At 39.6% G+C, this 18,210-nt stretch overlaps 1 protein-coding gene across 1 annotated transcript; it reads right to left on the reverse strand.

Moving 5' to 3' along the window:
- LOC143419510 (uncharacterized) lies at positions 1-9,800 on the reverse strand. The gene is made up of 3 exons (XM_076886513.1): positions 9,122-9,800; positions 3,290-3,430; positions 1-767 (listed from the first exon to the last, which is right to left on the reverse strand). Exons 1-3 carry the CDS (start codon positions 9,189-9,191, stop codon positions 580-582), a joined length of 399 nt encoding a protein of 132 aa, XP_076742628.1. The 5' UTR covers positions 9,192-9,800; the 3' UTR covers positions 1-579.
- Between the last annotated feature and the right edge of the window lie 8,410 nt (positions 9,801-18,210).

Genomic DNA, 18,210 nt, shown 5'->3' on the forward strand with positions numbered 1-18,210 from the left:
TTTTCTTTTGAAAAATATCAAACATTTTAATATGTTTTCCACAATATTACATGCTGTCACTGAACAATGTTTTTTTTTACAAACATAGACAGAAGAACCACATGCAGTGTGCGTTCCCAACTAATAATAACATTATAAAACAATTCAATATGAATAGCCTGTGAGTTCACAGAGGACACCACACAAAAATGTTATCTTAAAAATGATAGTGAACACTTTAACCAAGGAAGGAAATGACTGTCTTCCTGTACAAGTGAATTCAACTGAAGTCAGTGTGTTACTGCTTTGCTCATACAAAGTGTCATTACTCACTTCCATAATATTCCATACTTTAAGGTTCAGTAAGTGGATGTGGACATAAATTCACTGATGGCTGCAAGCTGCTTCACCATTATTTTTTATTTACAAGGTTATTTTTGCCACCCCTCTGACTGTAAGTCCAAGCAATGTGAACACCACAATTTAAAGGTGCATACCAATAAAGCCATACTGAGCAAAAATCCCCCAATTCAGTCATACACATGAGCAGCTATGAAAAGAGGCCACTGATTTTATGTTTCTCTTGAGAGTTATTTCACATCACAACCACATCCTTAGCAGTAACAGGGTGAGCAGTGCACAGATATAGTGGAGTGTGCTGGGATGCCAGAAGGGGGTGCTGTTACATAGGTCTGAGCCACAACAGTGGATTCGCACCCCTGGCAGTTCTTGTTGCTGGCAGTGTCTGGATGTAGCGCAACCACTTGTCAGGACGATACCCAGGGCCGCTGCAGGGACAGAAGGGAGAGACAGTCAGTCAGTCAGTCAGTCAGATAAGAGTGATTAGCTGGTGTTTGGCTCAGCAGGAAAAAAAGCAAAAGTAAGCATTAAATACTGCAAGTGTATAATGAGGAAGACATTTAGAGATCTCCACGGGATATGCCTACACAGCTGAGAAAGAGTACATTTTGTAGTCGTGAATAAAAACATCATCACAGTTTGGAATCTGGCATATATGTGGTGTATTATTTGATAATAACTAAGAAAAGACTTATGTTCTTAAATATGCACAAATACTCCAAGATGTTTGCCCCAAAATTCTGACTATAACTAATTTAGTAGCGTTACACAATTAAAATGTAAAATGTTACATTTGATGGAATCTGGTCAAGTGAAATTTACTTGACTCGTATTACATTGTCATGGTTCCTGGGTCGACGATCCAGTGCTTTGAGATTTGTGGAGTCAAGATTTATTTTGAGGATTTAAGAAGTGATTTAAGTTAGAGGTCTATATTATTTCTTCCTTTGTTTTGTTTCCCAGCACTTTTGAGTTTTGTTATGTTTCTAGTTCTGTTCCTTGGTTGATGTTAGTAGCCTACCTCTGTGTGTCTCTGTCTGGTCTCCCTCTTTACTTGTGTCAAGTTAGTCTTTCATCCCAGTTAGTCACGTCTCTGTGTTTGTTTACCTGTGTCAAGTTTGTATGTCTTTGTCTCTGTCTCATTGTTATGTTTCCTGTTTTATTTTGACAGTCCCTCGTTTTGCTTCCTCCTATCTCAGATTCAGTTCAGCTGTGTCACCTGGTGTCTCCACTTTGCCTTATTACTGCCTGTGTGTACTTAAGTGCTCCGTTTTCATCATTTCCCTATCTTGTTGTTGTCAGTCCTCTGCATTTTGGTCTGTTCCCAGCCTACCGCACAGCTACCCTTTGGCATATATTCAGTTTATACCAAGCACATTTTCCTTAAAGATTAAATATTTGAATGAATAAGCCTTTGATTCAAGATTCAAGATTCAAGGTTCTTTATTCGTCACATGCATAGTTATACAAGTATAACATGCAGTGAAATGTAACCTAAATGTAACTGAAATTTTATATATTTCAGTTTCATTTTACTCAAAGTGTTTGCTTTATCTATTTTGAAGGTGAAAAAAATTCCTTCTTGAAAGCGTCAAACAAAAAATTGTAAGCTGTCAGGATTTTTGTTACTTGTAATCTGCTCAGGGACTTTATTTGGTATGCACCTCAACCACTTTGCCTTGAGGGTCCCAAAGGTTTTTTTTTTAGGCATTTTATATATGTTTTTAATTCAAAATGTATTGATGCATATTTTTAGTTTGCTAGTTCTTCTGATCAGCAATGCATTTTCAGCATTTCTTTCATTTCCTCACTCATCACCTTCTTGATTAGCACCAGTCAACATCTCTTAAAAGACAAACAGCAAACTAACTTCCCCAGATGGCGAAGCAGTTGTTATTTATCTAAACGCAAACAGAGTGATCACGTCGGAGATCAGTCGGGGCAGCATGAAAAGATTAACCTGGCTAATAGTCAATCTGCTGTTTATATGAAATACTTTAAATACTAAAACATGCTTCAACTAGGGGTTAACTGTCTTTGCATATGTTGAATGCTAATTAATAACACGCATTACGGTGTCTCCTGAAAGTTGTGGCTTACAGTAAGTGAGCACTATCAAATTTTGGCAACGATGATGTTTTTTAACAGTTAAATTACCTCAGCACTCATTTTAATATCACACAATAACAATATTGGATATTTTCCTCTTCTTTATTTCTGTTATAACTCAGAGGAAGGAACACCGAACTTGTTGGGGGTTAAGGGCAGATGTCTTGGGGATATGAGGATAAAGGGCACCAAAAAATCTAAGACTCTTACAGAACTTCAGGAGCATCTGTTTGATTTGCTTTGGACGGGGTCACAGGAAGATTAGCAGCCTGTCCAGCCCCAGTTTACTACCAAGACACAGCTACAAGATTCTGACAAAATGCCTGTCATACTGTGTCTGTCAGGCTGTTATCAGAGCTTGTCTGAGCTTGCTGTTTCTCTGAGCCAATGGAAAAAGGTGCCTCATCAGGCTTTTGGGTAGGAGAGGTTTCTTCAGATGTCAAGCAAAAAACAAAAAATCAAAAACGGAACAAAACAAAAAAGGTCTGAATTGCCCACACTTCTACGAATGTATCCATTTTACCATCAACACCCAGTTTGCCTTAACATGAAACAATGAATGAGTTACAATTTGGTCAGCAAAGCACACTACAGCAGAGTTATGTAACTATCCTCTGCGCTGGGACAAGTCAAATATTCACATCAGCGAACAAAGAACATTTACATGAAAGTATGATTAAAAACGATTACGCCAATGTCCAGCGGTACGCCAGAGTCAATTCGTCATGATTTTATAATCTGCTACCCCATAAATATTCTCCAAAGAAATATCACGCACAAGCGCATTAACTCACTGTGTTAAAGGATAAAGAGAAAAGGAAGATAATCATTAAGCACTCACTGCTCTCTGTCTTGATGCAGAAACGATGTTTGAAGCCTTTGTGAGAGTGGGGGCAGGTGATGACCTCTGGGTTGGAGCAGCCCACGTCAACATACCTCTGGCCCTGGATGATGTTACAGCCATAGCACTGCAGACTATGGACTGCAAGGAAAGCATAGAACAATAAATACAGTGTTTGAGTGCTTTACTAGTACTGAGATCATGGGGAAAATGTACTGATAGAAGAGCTATTATTATGGAATTAAATTGCTTAGATGATGGAAGAGCGTATTAGTCTTATCAGCTCACACATATTGTGTGTGTGGCATCCAGAGAACCCAGTGTTTTTACTGGTAGACCTACTTAGCACCATCACCATATGCTCTTATTGTTGTTTTTGTGGTTTCAAAATGTCACTTATATATAAAAAGGAAGATGTGAATAGATTTGAAAATAATATACTTATCTGTCTAAATTATACTCCTGTACTGTACTGTGTGGAAAACAGTACAGAAGTGGAAGAAAGGTGGACAGTATTACTTTTCATGGTAGTTACATGCATTTGTCAACCCTTTGATTATCATAACACAGTTTCATCCCTGAGAGAATTCAGATTTATGAATGTCTGACACATTTAACTTTGCTCTTGGTGCATGACGTCATTGGATTTCTTGGCTTCCTGTTGTTTACTAATCTATTATAAACTAAGTCCGCTGAGTTGGTTTGAATATTAGCTAAACATAACTGCCAGGCCTTTTTATTTTAAAGGCTGTTCGATCCTGAATGCATAAACCACCTTCAGTGTTAGCAGTGGTGATATTTTTACTTTAACTAGCATCCAAATCTACACAAGTGACATCTTCACTGACTCTGATTTGTATGTTCTATCTTTATGGGAGTTGTAATGATGCATTTGCATTCATTTAAACTGAAAATGAGCAAAATTTAAACCAATTCTTCACTTCAAGCACTAGCTAACGTGTTATTTCATGAGATGCATGCGACCAAGATTCCTACGTAACGCTTGTGATCTCTTAGTCAAGTTTACCATTCAACTGACTAAAAGTAGTGGAAGTTATAACAAAGAAGGCATGGGGTAAAAACATGGCATGGGGTAAAACAACATTAGGTTGTGCTATTTATTTTGCATTTTTAACTGACACATAAGAATGAGAGATTTATCAGTAAACATAATCAGCTTTCAGAATGAGTTCACATACTAAAGGGTGGAGCTGGTGGGTGGGGCTCACTGAAGTGTAACAAATAGCAAGGCCCTTTAGTTTGACACACACAGAAGTTACATCCAGTAACCTTTTGTGGGAACATTTCTCCACAGTTGTTGCTCCCACACTGAGACATTTTAATAATTAATTGTACTTTATCCATGATTAATAAGAAATTATTTTTTACAGGTATTGCAGTTTTTTTTTTTTTAATCAACTGAGGGTTATATAAAAAATGCTCTGGCCCCACCACCACTTATGTTACTAAAAGAGAAGCTGCCACTGATTTTATCGAGCTTGTCCAGGATTCTGCTGCAAGGATATTAATGAAAATCAATAACAGGGAGCACATCAGTCCAGTCATAGCAAAGCCACACCGACTCCCAGTATCCTATGGAGCTGATTTTAGAATACTCGTACTTGTATGTAAAATCTTTAATGGTCTTGGATCATCTTACATGTCTGACACTTTATGTCCCAACTTGCCCTCCTAGATCCTCCTCTGTTAAATTGTTAGGTATCCAACTCTTCAAAGAGAAAAGTTTAAGCCCTAAACTCTTGATCAGCCTACCTCAAAATACAGGGAGTGCAGAATTATTAGGCAAGTTGTATTTTTGAGGAATAATTTTATTATTGAACAACAACCATGTTCTCAATGAACCCAAAAAAACTCATTAATATCAAAGCTGAATGTTTTTGGAAGTAGATTTTAGTTTGTTTTTAGTTTTAGCTATTTTAGGGGGATATCTGTGTGTGCAGGTGACTATTACTGTGCATAATTATTAGGCAACTTAACAAAAAACAAATATATACCCATTTCAATTATTTATTTTTACCAGTGAAACCAATATAACATCTCCACATTCACAAATATACATTTCTGACATTCAAAAACAAAACAAAAACAAATCAGCGACCAATATAGCCACCTTTCTTTGCAAGGACACTCAAAAGCCTGCCATCCATGGATTCTGTCAGTGTTTTGATCTGTTCACCATCAACATTACGTGCAGCAGCAACCACAGCCTCCCAGACACTGTTCAGAGAGGTGTACTGTTTTCCCTCCTTGCAAATCTCACATTTGATGATGGACCACAGGTTCTCAATGGGGTTCAGATCAGGTGAACAAGGTGGCCATGTCATTAGTTTTTCTTCTTTTATACCCTTTCTTGCCAGCCACGCTGTGGAGTACTTGGACGCGTGTGATGGAGCATTGTCCTGCATGAAAATCATGTTTTTCTTGAAGGATGCAGACTTCTTCCTGTACCACTGCTTGAAGAAGGTGTCTTCCAGAAACTGGCAGTAGGACTGGGAGTTGAGCTTGACTCCATCCTCAACCCGAAAACGCCCCACAAGCTCATCTTTGATGATACCAGCCCAAACCAGTACTCCACCTCCACCTTGCTGGCGTCTGAGTCAGACTGGAGCTCTCTGCCCTTTACCAATCCAGCCACCGGCCCATCCATCTGGCCCATCAAGACTCACTCTCATTTCATCAGTCCATAAAACCTTAGAAAAACCAGTCTTGAGATATTTCTTGGCCCAGTCTTGACGTTTCAGCTTGTGTGTCTTGTTCAGTGGTGGTCGTCTTTCAGCCTTTCTTACCTTGGCCATGTCTCTGAGTATTGCACACCTTGTGCTTTTGGGCACTCCAGTGATGTTGCAGCTCTGAAATATGGCCAAACTGGTGGCAAGTGGCATCTTGGCAGCTGCACGCTTGGCTTTTCTCAGTTCATGGGCAGTTATTTTGCGCCTTGGTTTTTCCACACGCTTCTTGCGACCCTGTTGACTATTTTGAATGAAACGCTTGATTGTTCGATGATCACGCTTCAGAAGCTTTGCAATTTTGAGACTGCTGCATCCCTCTGCAAGATATCTCACTATTTTTGACTTTTCTGAGCCTGTCTAGTCCTTCTTTTGACCCATTTTGCCAAAGGAAAGGACGTTGCCTAATAATTATGCACACCTGATATAGGGTGTTGATGTCATTAGACCACACCCCTTCTCATTACAGAGATGCACATCACCTAATATGCTTAATTGGTAGTAGGCTTTCGAGCCTATACAGCTTGGAGTAAGACAACATACATGAAGAGGATGATGTGGACAAAATACTCATTTGCCTAATAATTCTGCACTCCCTGTATTAGGGAGACAAACTCTGGATATTTTCAAGAAAATCTTCTAAACACACCTTTTTAAATCTGGCATTTAACAACAGCTTCCTCTTAATAATAATACCACTCCACAGCCATGCCTTCAGTAATCTGGCAGATACAGAGTTTTTTTTCCTCTCCACAGTTTTCATATCTTATTGGCCCTTTACTTCCAAGTTTGAATCTTTTTCACATTTCTCTGTTTTATGGGATTTCATGTATTATTTATTTTTTATATATGGACTGTTTAAATAATAGTGTGTGTGTGTGTGTGTCTGTGGGTTGGGGGCATGTTTATATTTATGACGGGTTGTTTATTTGTTAAAATGTCTTTTTTAATATTTAGACAGAGCCACCTATTTTTCTTGCATGTTTTTTATGCCTGTGAAGCCCTTTGGATTTCCATGTGTAATATTGGGCCATACAAATACATTTCAGTTGAACTGATTGCAATAGAGTGGAATTTATAGAAGTATTTCTTTGAATAAATAAAGCTCCTCAACCAATTCTTTCATCTTTAACGTCCTCCCTTTCCCGTGTAATTGTCTCTCATCAGAAATGCCTAACTCTTCTAAGAAAGTGAGGCTAAGCCTAACCAGAACAAATCCACCAGAGCTTAAAGGGATTGCCCATGAATTCAGACCCCTCACATACCTGCGCCTGACCTCCCAAATCCTGTACACACAAGATGGAAGATCAGCTTTGGCTGAAACCAATCCTCTCTCTTTATCTGTGCAGCCCTGTGGACTCAGAGTGGGCAGAGAGCGGACGCCAGCCTCTTGCTGCCCTGTGCCGTTAAATAGCCCACCAAAAGCTCTCATGGAGCTTTCAGGAGTAAACTAATCCCAGGCAAATGCTCTTACAAAAATCACTTTAGAAATCTGCTGGAATCAATGTAAAGCCTCGCAGGGACACAGAGCATGTGCCAGTCTGTAGGGGATGTGTCATATTCCCCTGTTGGTGGTAGTGAAAGCTCACATAAATACTGCAGTATTTCATTAGAGTGAAGTAATGGCTGTGGAAATGAAAGCAATGAAATAGTCATTTACATCTGGCAAATAACCTGATTTAACTGTCCAATGTGCTGAGATGTTACACACAGCTCTCATGAAACATTAAAAAGCTGCCCTATATGAGCATTTGTCAGCATAATGAGGCCATATTAGAACGACATTCAGCTCCCACGATACGGTGCAGTTTATTATATGAGTATACACACGCTCCTCTCCCAGTATGCATTGCAAATGCTGATTAACTCTGAATCTTTTGTGACCCGAATCCAATTTTATTCATTCATTAGTTTCAAGCACATGCAAGCACCACATTTGTTATCTGTCATCATGTAAAAACTCAGCCATGTTGTTGCCATAGTATTACTATGAGCTTCATGGATTTTATATAAGAATTAGTTTAATAAGAAAGAGACACAGGGATTAAAAGCAGTAGAGACTATTGCCTCTCTGTCTCATTATGTGGAGTTGTTTTTTTTCCCTTTCTCAGCAGCTCTGAGATAAAGGAGTGCTCAAAATGATCTTTTAATGCACTGTAAACACATTAAAAAGAACTAAGTGAAGGATGATGGCTATAGTCAAGCATTATAATACACAATAGGTGATAAATGGTGTGCTTTTGTGGTTTTATATTCCAGAAATGCTATCATTTATAAGTGGAAGTGTGCATATGCAGTTGTTTTGACATATCTGTGCATTTCACGGATGCCAATATTGATAAACAACAACTCAATAATCTGCACAGGAGGTGAATTCAACCCTGCGTCTGAAGTTGATAGCGGCATATGTCTTACTTGGATAAAACAAAGCAAAACGATGTCTCAGAGCGCTACACTTTCTGTTTGCCTGGCAGTCACTGACACAAAGGTTCTTGCCAAACTGAGTCAGGTCAATTGCTATTGCTCTACAGGGAAATTCATTTAGCCTTTTATGGATGTTACCTATTGTTTGGAGGCATAGATTTTAACTCCCAGGTCAATTACGAGCAGAACAAATTTATATTAACTGGAATCAGCTCGAAACACACTTGTTCACCATATTAATGTGATGTGCTCTGCTTTCGGTCTAAATTTTGATCGAGCTGTTTGTTTTATTATTATTGCTGTTTGTGTTATTTTAATGTTTTGCAGATGCATAAAATTAATATTAACAATACTTTTGCTGTATTTATTAAATCCTGCAGTATATATAGAGGATTTTTTCTATCACTGGCAATCATGTCTTTGATTACTTTGAATGGAAAAGACTGTTTTAAGTGAAGATTATTGTATCTGGGCTATTACTAGGACTTAGGGCATGCCCCCCCCCCCCCCCCAACCACACACACACACACACACACAAACACACACCTCCACCCCCACCTCTATCTCAACCCACAGACACAAGCACACATTGCTCATTTGGTCCTTTTCTCTAAAAGACCCACAACACATATTTTCATACCAAAGAATACATCCTACCTACCTCGTGCAAAGCAGAGTGTCCAAACCAATATAAATCCAAACCCATACACCAGCCAGGTATGTAAAGTCATGGATGCAGCACAGTAGTGACAGTCAGTGGTCTGCGCTGAAGGACAGGTAGGCACAGATTTTCCCTGCTCTCATCTAATACTCCACCAAACCAGGCACAAAGAGAAATCTAGCAAAGATCCCACTTTCCAAACACGGAGCAGCCCAGCTGTCTCTCTCCACCCCTGCCTCAGCGAAGCTCGCGCAGCGTGTGAGCGAACTGCCAGTGAGAGTCCAGTGAGAAAGGGAGCCAACCATCCAGGGAGTCAAGTCAGCTCAGCAGCCAGTCAGGCAAAGAGACGAAGGAGAGGAAGATGATTGAATGAATTAGCTAGACAGACCAGTGCCTCCCTCAGCGAGCGCCTCGTGTCCTGAGAAGCAGGAGCTGGCAAAAGTTTGAGCACAAAACAGAAAAAAACATCTCATCTCTCTTGTCAGCTCCTGAAGAAAACAAATGAGAACACAGATGAACAGTGAAGCAACGAGTGTGGTCCTTTTCCAGTTGGGTCAAGCACATCAGTCAGGATTAATTCCTGATTGATAATCCATTGCTCCTAATAATAGCTCTATCACAATGTGTTAAAAGCCCAGCAGCTAAATGGGATGGCACGCAGGGGTCCTGGGTTGATGTGTGTCTAAGTGTGCATGTGTGTGTCTCTCAGAGAGGGAACAATGCCAGAGGACTTGCAAACACACTTTCCCAATTGGGCAGGTTATCTGAGCTTGGTGTATCACTGCACTTGCACACTGTGGAGAAAATTCTATCTAATCAAGAATTAAAGACTAAATCCTTTCTTAGAGACTGTAATACCAGCGGATAAGGCAGGCTTTGTGGTAAGCCCTCATTCCCTCCCCACCCAAAGCTACATATGGTCTGGCCTGATAGATGGCTGCCAATGATTGCTATCATTCATATTAAGACATATTAACAGGGTCAAAACCAGATTTTGCCACATATGTTTGTATGTTTTCAACACAGATGAATGCAGATACGGAATAATTTCATTAGAGAGCATATTTAGAAATTAAATAGATAATCATATCCTGCAGTTCTTCTCTTTTGTTTTGTGTTACACTTGCGCGCACGTGCCTGTTGTTATTAGTGCAGCAGCGTGTCAGTTGTCTCACTTTTTTGTGTTTTTATCCATGAGTCATTGTTTGTGAGAGTGTGAGAGAACGACAAACAGAGCAAGGACAAAAGAAGTGAAAGCAGTGTCTTAGTGAGGTAGAAAGGTTTATGTGGACAGTTGTTGTGGGCCTAAGGAGAATATATCCATGTGGGGAGAGAATACACATTATTCAGCTAACTGTGGAAGTAATACTGCCCATGCTTGCACACATGGAAACACAGCTCAGCGTGCCACAGTTCTGATTCGTCATGGTCAGGGCTGATGAATCTGTAATGTGAAATTTTCTTCCACGTCTTACCAAAGCAAATAAAAGAGCAGTGCTTGTGAAAGTCCCCATGCTGATGTGCACATGCCGTTTTAGTCACAACCTTTTTCTTCTCTCACCATCTCACAGCTCTTATTCATTTACATTCTGCTGAGCTGCTTGAGTCTTTGAGTGATAAAGCCATGAAAAAGAGAGTGAGAGAAGGATCGACTCCAAGGGGGGAAGAGGAGGTCCAGCAGTACAATGATGAAAGTAAGTCTTTCCCAAGCCGCTTCTGATACACAATAGCCGCTTAAAATACCCTTGAAGTCCCTGCCGGTGGCTAGTTTAGAGTGACAGTGACAAGAATAGGGAAGGCTACATGGCTTTAAATTCTTGATGAAATTGCAATTAAGACACCAGAGGAAGAACTGAGCCCGAGGCTGTGCAAGCAGCAACTTAAACACACATTGTGGAGGAGATGAAACTGAAAATGCCCATTAAGTCCTAACCACAGCCTTGTGGGTTCTCTGCTGTGTTAATGAGCAGTAATCCAGTGTTTGATCACATTGCTTCACAACATGTAAGGACACTCTGGGGGAGCTTATGCAGAGCAAAATCAAAACAAAAACTTTAGAAGCTGCATGAGAAGCAGTGAGGTCTGAGGTCGTCTCAGGAACCACCAGTTTGCCTGGTTGTAGAAATACTCGCAGGTCTCTTTTACTCCCCTTTAGGGAGCATTTTTGCACATTTGTCACATGTCTTAAGATTATTGGTTTAATGCTGGCACAAGCTGTAAGATTAACCATGGGAGCCCAGAAGGGGAAGCTGCCTTTTAGTACCCACAATACATATGTAATTGAAAGTTTGACCAAATGTACATACCTCTGCAGTTTTACACTGAAGGCAGTGAAAAGCCGGATTCTCCTTATACAGCAAAGGAGATCTCTAAGAAAAAGGCTTAGAATCAGCTCGAGGTACGTAAGCGCTTCTGCGTTTTGATTTATTGCTCTGAAACAGCTCACATCGTTCTTATGGATTTATGTGCATTTCCTCTTGAGTCCTTGCAGTTACAATGAAACATTTTCCCTGTTTCTCATGAAATAGTACTTCATGCATGTGCTGTAATGTATAAAAAGCATGCTTCCAAAAGTTGCAGAATTAAAAGGTATATCTAAATAAAAAAGTTTGCAGAGACAAAATATCAGAGGTTTGGATTTGAAAGTTGACACAGGGGCATGTTTACCACCACGTTGCATCACTTCTTCTTTTACCAACACTAAGCGTTTGAGAAGTGAGGAGGCCAATTACTGTATTTTCTAAAATGTTTTTCCCCACATTTATTCATGAGGTAAGATTTCAGCTGCTAAGAGTTCAGGGCTTCCTGTGTCAACTTCGCTGTGTCAGAATAAATCAGACGTTCTGAATGGTCAGCAGGCAGCTCAGTTTAGCAGCTAGAATCCTTAAAGACATTTTGGAATAAGCAATGACTTCATGTTCTCTAAGGCACCTTCATAGCATTCCAGACACTGGTTTACACTGTGCTCTGGTAATAAGCCAGACAATCCTTCTCCCATTTGGCTCAGTGGATGCCACATCCCCATTTCTAATTTCTTTTTAAATTTCTTGATCTGTTAGACCGCCGAACCCTTTTCCATTTTCCCTCAGTCCTTAAATGAGCAGCATTTCCGGATCTTGCTTGTATTTGGTTTTTGTATTCTTTGTCGCATGGTAACCTAATGGTTTTCAGAAGTGCTTCTGAGCAATGAATTACACCACAGAGTCAGTCTGCTTTTCTAAATCCCCAAAACGCCAAATCCCAAATTCTCAACATCCTAAACTTTTTTTTTCTTAATTGTCACTGATTTGGCATCAGTTTCCAACCTAGACACATTTCCCAGGCCCCACTGAGAATTTTTACTAAACTCTAAAGACATTAACAGTCACCAGAACACATTCTTCACAGTGATTCACCACCGGAGGCAGATGTTAAAACACGTTTCCAGAAAATGAAATCATCAAAACTCTCAACACAATCGGAAAAGAGTTCACCACTTTGTCAAAACTCCACACTTCTCTTGCAAAATGAAACACAGCACTTAAAACCACGCTCTCTCATCTGAAAAACAACTCCTTCCACTAAAACATTCTATGTACACACAGTACTACATCACCTATTTTAAGTAGTAAATAGCAAAACTAATCATTTCTCTTACATAATGCATTGGCAATATGAGAAATACTATAAAGAAAAACCAGTGTGCAGATGCAAAAGGTAACAAAGGCACTACAAAAAAAAGTAAATTTGCCTTCTGCTCTCTGGGGGGCCTCCTCTTAACCTTCCCCTGTGTTCTTGCTGCACCATCGTCTTGCCTAACGCCTGTACAAGTCAGTTGAAGTTACTTGAGGGCTGTTTCATACTCTGATGCAGGATTAAGATAAGATAATAAGATAAGATAAGATAACCTTTATTAGTCCCACACGTGGGAAATTTGTTTTGTCACAGCAGGAAGTGGACAGTGCAAAAGTTATGACGCAAAAATTAGAATACAATAAGAATAAATACAGTACACAGCTGTACAGAATAGAATAAAATAATATACTATATACAGTAGAATAAAATAGAATAAAAATATACAATAAGATAAAAATAGAATACGAATGCTATATACAACTGAGTAAAAATACAACGATGCCAGAAAAGATTATTGCACTTAGTGTTATTGCACATGTGTGGATGTGTGTGTTTGTTCAGTTAAAGTCTTTGTTGTGGAGTCTGACAGCAGTGGGGAGGAAAGACCTGCGAAATCTCTCCGTCCCACACCGTGGGTGCCGCAGTCTCCCACTGAAGGAGCTGCTCAGTGCTGTCACAGTCTGCTGCATGGGGTGGGAGACGTTGTCCAACAGGGATGACAGCTTAGCCGCCATTCTCCTGTCACTCACCACCTCCACTGGGTCCAGAGGGCATCCTAGAACAGAGCTGGAATTAAATTGTTATTCCAGTTGAGTTATCAATACAAAGTGTGCTAAATGCTTAAATGATGCAATTTGTGTTGAGAGATTTCCAAAACTGTGATTTCAAATTACATTTAAATGAGCCAGATGGAACTGTGCTCAGAGTTTAGCAGTTTGGAGTCACGTTGTTGACACACAAGCTTCATGATATTAGAAATGTCTGCAAATTTCTATTTTTTTGGGTTAAATAATGAGGAAAACTGTAAACACAGCATGAGACGTATAGTTAGTCCTATGAGCTATATCGTACACGTAAAGCATAAACGCTTATCATATCGTTTGTTCTTTGTTTTAGTTTCTTTTGTGAATAAAACAAGTAGGACACATTGAATAACCTACCTCAGTAGAGATCCTCTGTTGCTGCCATAATCTTGGCTATTTACTGTATAGTCATGTTGCAGGAGATCCAGGAAGACGGGGGGGTTGCGTTCAATCCCTGTGTGCTACATATTTGGCAACTTGTGTAGAATTGCAAGACAGCCTCAGGAGGCTGGAAAAACCCTCCCATACAATTTTCTGATGTAGCATGTAATGAAGCCTCAGTAGAGTCATTACTTTGTGTCTTGTGCATGATGGCGCTGTATGGTTTCAAGCATAAATAAAACTGTTTTGATCCGATTGTGAGATACTGCCACAAGAGAACGAAGTTTAGTGAGAGTTCTGAGAAAAGAGTGAGCGCTTCCAAGAACTGTAATGCAAACACAAGCTTAGTTTTGGGCCTTGATCCTTGCATAAAGAGCTTTCTCTCTGGATTCCCTGAATCTTTTAATAATATTACAGTAGATGATGACATGACTAAATTCTTTGCAATCCTACGTTCAGAAAAGTCATTCTTAAATTGGTGAACCTTTTATCTTCTCTGTCTTTTACAAAGTGGCGAGCCCATGCCCATTTTTACATCTGATAGGATCAGTTTCTCCGACACGCTTTTTTAAAAACACCTAACCTAACCTAAAGAGCTTTTTATTACGTGAATACACAGCATTCCATACTTCTGAAAACATGCTGCTAGTGACAAATTCAAAGTTAAGACATATTATTAAAAAACAGGACAAATATAAAAGTTCCATTTCAACATTTCAATGTGTCTGTGTTTTATTTTCAGTTGAATTTGATCAAATACCACAAAACTTTTCAACAGTCAAAATCACCTATTGAGAGTTGGCCTCAGAGGTTACAACGTCGATCATGATGGGTTAAGTCGGGGTCCAGAGAAATCACCAGGTTAACATACTTGTAAGTCTACTTGAGCATGTGAGTGCTGCTCCTCTGAGCGTCTTATCAGCCTGTGGCACTAAGCGTGGCAGGGTCCAGTCAGTGGCCAGATATTTTGTGCATGGCTGCTCTGTCTTCTTGCCCAGGAGCTTGGGGGGGGTGGGGGTGGCAGTTAAAGCCCAGGGGCCTCTCACCATCTGCTGCTCTCACTAGGGGTGGGACAATTACACTCACTGTGCAGAACATCCTCTCTGCTCGGGCTCTGAGACTTTTATCTACCTCACCAGGTTATTCACATCAGCATGATTCACTCTGCCTGTTGGCATATTGAGCAGAACGTATAAATAAGGACTACAGAGTTAAATAAATATACAACTTAAATAGACGTCCAAATGTTTCAGGCGTTCTTCATATTTTCCAAACTGCTGTACTTGACTGATTTTAAAATTATGGAATTGTAAGTTTTCTTTAAGGGCTGAAAGAGTTTGCTGTAATAATAATAATAATAATATAAAAAATGCATCTTTTTAGGTCATCACTCAGTGTAATTCTTGCATTTGACAACTTGGATAGAATTTTCTTTCATGAAACAAAAATCCAAAGCAGATATTTCCTCCCATACGGCCATTTAAAACTATCTGAGGAGCTGTTATCAGATTTCCGAGATTAATGTGCCCCTTGGATGTACTGCGTCTGGCATGAAAAATCAAACCAGTGTTTGAAGGCTTGCTGCAGGGATTTGAACGCCTGATATGCTACAGTGCATCAGTCGCAACACTAATTGGATGTTTGGACTATTTTTAAAAGGTCCACTGAACCCACGGCCAGCTTTTTGAAGAGTGCTGTGATAAATTATTGAGTCGACACAGATATGGAAGAATATTTCACTTCTACCCCCATTTAAAAGCTAAGCTTTACGAACCATAAGCTCAATAATCTCTTAATTTAAACATTCCCCTCAATCTCCAAGGCTTAGAGGCAGCATCTGCCACATACAGAAACATCTTTAGAAAAATCCAACCTGACACATGTTGACATCTGTTTCCCTAATGACTTTCATTCAGCGTTCACTCGCTCACAGACTGAATGGCAGACTAGTGTATTTGTGCACTCACTAAAACACACACTGCAGAGTTTTTAGAGGTTTTAGCTTCTATGCAAGTCTCCTACAACCAAAAATACATTTGCATTTTAAAGATCTTATGATCACACTTAGAGAAAGATGGGTTGTTCTGCAGCCACGTCCCAAATTGGAAAATTAAAACATGCTACTGTAGCTTTGTTTTTTTCCCCTCTGTAGCCCAAGATGCACATCAACAAAAACATTAAAAGCCCTGCCTGATGAATAATAAATAACCCCAGAAAAGAAACTGCCAGAGTCACATGATGTGGAGATGAAGGAGTTATTCAGGAGGGCTCTGCAAAGTAGGAAAACTGAGAGTTAAGATACTGCCAAGAGCTTTGGAGGCTGACCCGAAGGCATGCTGATGCCAAAATCCCGGTTTTATTTGAATGCTTAGTTGAAACCACCACAACTTTCCCGCTGCTGCCAGCTTCATATCTTAATCCCCCCAGGCTTTATCACTTAAATCACCCATAAGGACAAAAGCGGAATCCTATCCTGGCGACTCGCTGCACCTATTGCCTGTGTGTAAGCCCTCTCAGCTCCCTGAACAGATTTGGGTGCAGGCCACCAAAGTCAGGCTATGTCTGTGTGTGTGGAGGGGGAATATGAATGGCATTAGCTCCAGGCTGTTGCCATGGTGTTGACTTATTTACTGTACGTCAGCCCACTGACTTCAAGCAGCACAGTACATATTTTTTTTTGGCTGTCAGTGTCAGTGTTATCATCCAAAGGACACATTTCCACTGGGTGATTTAAAAAATTCAACTGTGGCTGGCTGTGAACAAGTGAAGTTTATGAGCAGGGGCACAATGTGCTCTGAGCTGGAGATACACCTACCCAACAGAAAACGCGTTGTTAGTTTTAATTCATGATATACTTATAATAAAAAGAGTTCCCTTGAGAGGGAAACAAAAAAGTAGTTCATCAAAAAGGTGTGAAAAAGCACAAGGGAGTGATTGTGAACGGACAGCACGGCTACACCATGACAGTTGGGGGGTGGGGAGGTGATATCTTGGACAGCTGTTTTCTTGAGCAACACGACGACTTGCATTTTAATGAAACCACAAAGGACATTTTATTTTGTGCAAAAATCAATACATGGATGAGTGGATTACAAGAGACTACCAGAGGCAAATATTGCCAAAATGTCTTATGTGAAACCATTTTAGCATAAAATGAAATAAGACCACAAGACAAAAAATAAAAAAAGCTCAGATTTGATCCTAATATTTGATCCCTTCATTTATCCGGTTGTGTAAGATTTGAATTTGAATTTCAAAGATTTGTTCTGTATATCTTTGACACTGCGCATTTAAAGAGTAGAGGGAGCACTCTGTTTAGTAATACCATCAATGATAGTGTGATAACGAATGATAAAATACTTTTTTTCTGCTTAATGTGCTCATAAGGTGGCATTTAAAAGGAATAATCCTAAATTTAGCACTGCAAGTAATTAACAAGGAAACTTTGAGATTCTGTCCCCCAAGCCTGTGTTTGTGCCAGCAACTAAAACTGTTTTTTTGGAGCATATTTCAGGGTTGTATATAGGACAGTTGTGGCGTGGATGGGTAGACTTTCCCTGCCAAAATGTGCTGTGCACTCACAAAAAGTTATGCAACTGAAAGAATTTGTCTTCCACGAGTTTTTGAGTCATATAAAAACACAGTCATCAGAATGAAAGCATATTTGGGTAACGCTCTTTTGCATGCTTGAAGAATATTTTTTATCTCTTTAGTTGTTTCCTGGGGCTAAGCTATACCCAGCACCAAGGAAAAGAAAAAAGAAAAAAAGAACACAGCTTTGTTACTTTGATTTTTTTATCAGTCAGATAAGAGAGATTATATTTGCAAAAATGTGCAACCTTAGTGATCTTAATGTGAATTTGTCTGGATACACTGGAGCTGCAAGATACGGGAACTGTCTGTGACTGTGAATAATACATCGTAGAGATTCAAACTATGACTCAGCAATGAGACATCTGTGCCAGCTTTTATATGTATATAGAAACACTAAAACAATAGGGCAAATGGGTGAGGATGCTTCGTATCAAAAAGAAATGAAAAGCAGCGTTCCTGTTTGATTCCATTTGTACAATACACTGATTAAAATAGATGAATACATTAAGAAATGAATGTTACCCCACCACTGTGAGAGGCCAAGTGGCAAATGTTGTGCTGCTTTTAACAGAATTTAAATAGTCCGGCAAGATATATAAAAAAACATAATGTGACATCTTGGGTGCAGGCATATAAAGATTAACCCAAAGAGCTCAAAATCTGCACACCAGCATTCAGATTAATCTTTAAAAGCTT

Source organism: Maylandia zebra, linkage group LG7, assembly GCF_041146795.1.
Source record: "Maylandia zebra isolate NMK-2024a linkage group LG7, Mzebra_GT3a, whole genome shotgun sequence".
Classification (NCBI taxonomy): domain Eukaryota; kingdom Metazoa; phylum Chordata; class Actinopteri; order Cichliformes; family Cichlidae; genus Maylandia; species Maylandia zebra.

What these genes read in the sequence shown, in the direction of transcription:
- LOC143419510 (XM_076886513.1), bottom strand. Translation starts at nt 9,191, where the DNA reads ATGACTTTACATACCTGGCTGGTGTATGGGTTTGGATTTATATTGGTT. An exon ending in GACACTCTGCTTTGCACGAG is followed by an intron (nt 3,431 to 9,121) that starts GTAGGTAGGATG and finishes CTTTCCTTGCAG; the next exon opens with TCCATAGTCTGCAGTGCTAT. An exon ending in CTGCATCAAGACAGAGAGCA is followed by an intron (nt 768 to 3,289) that starts GTGAGTGCTTAA and finishes CTGTCCCTGCAG; the next exon opens with CGGCCCTGGGTATCGTCCTG.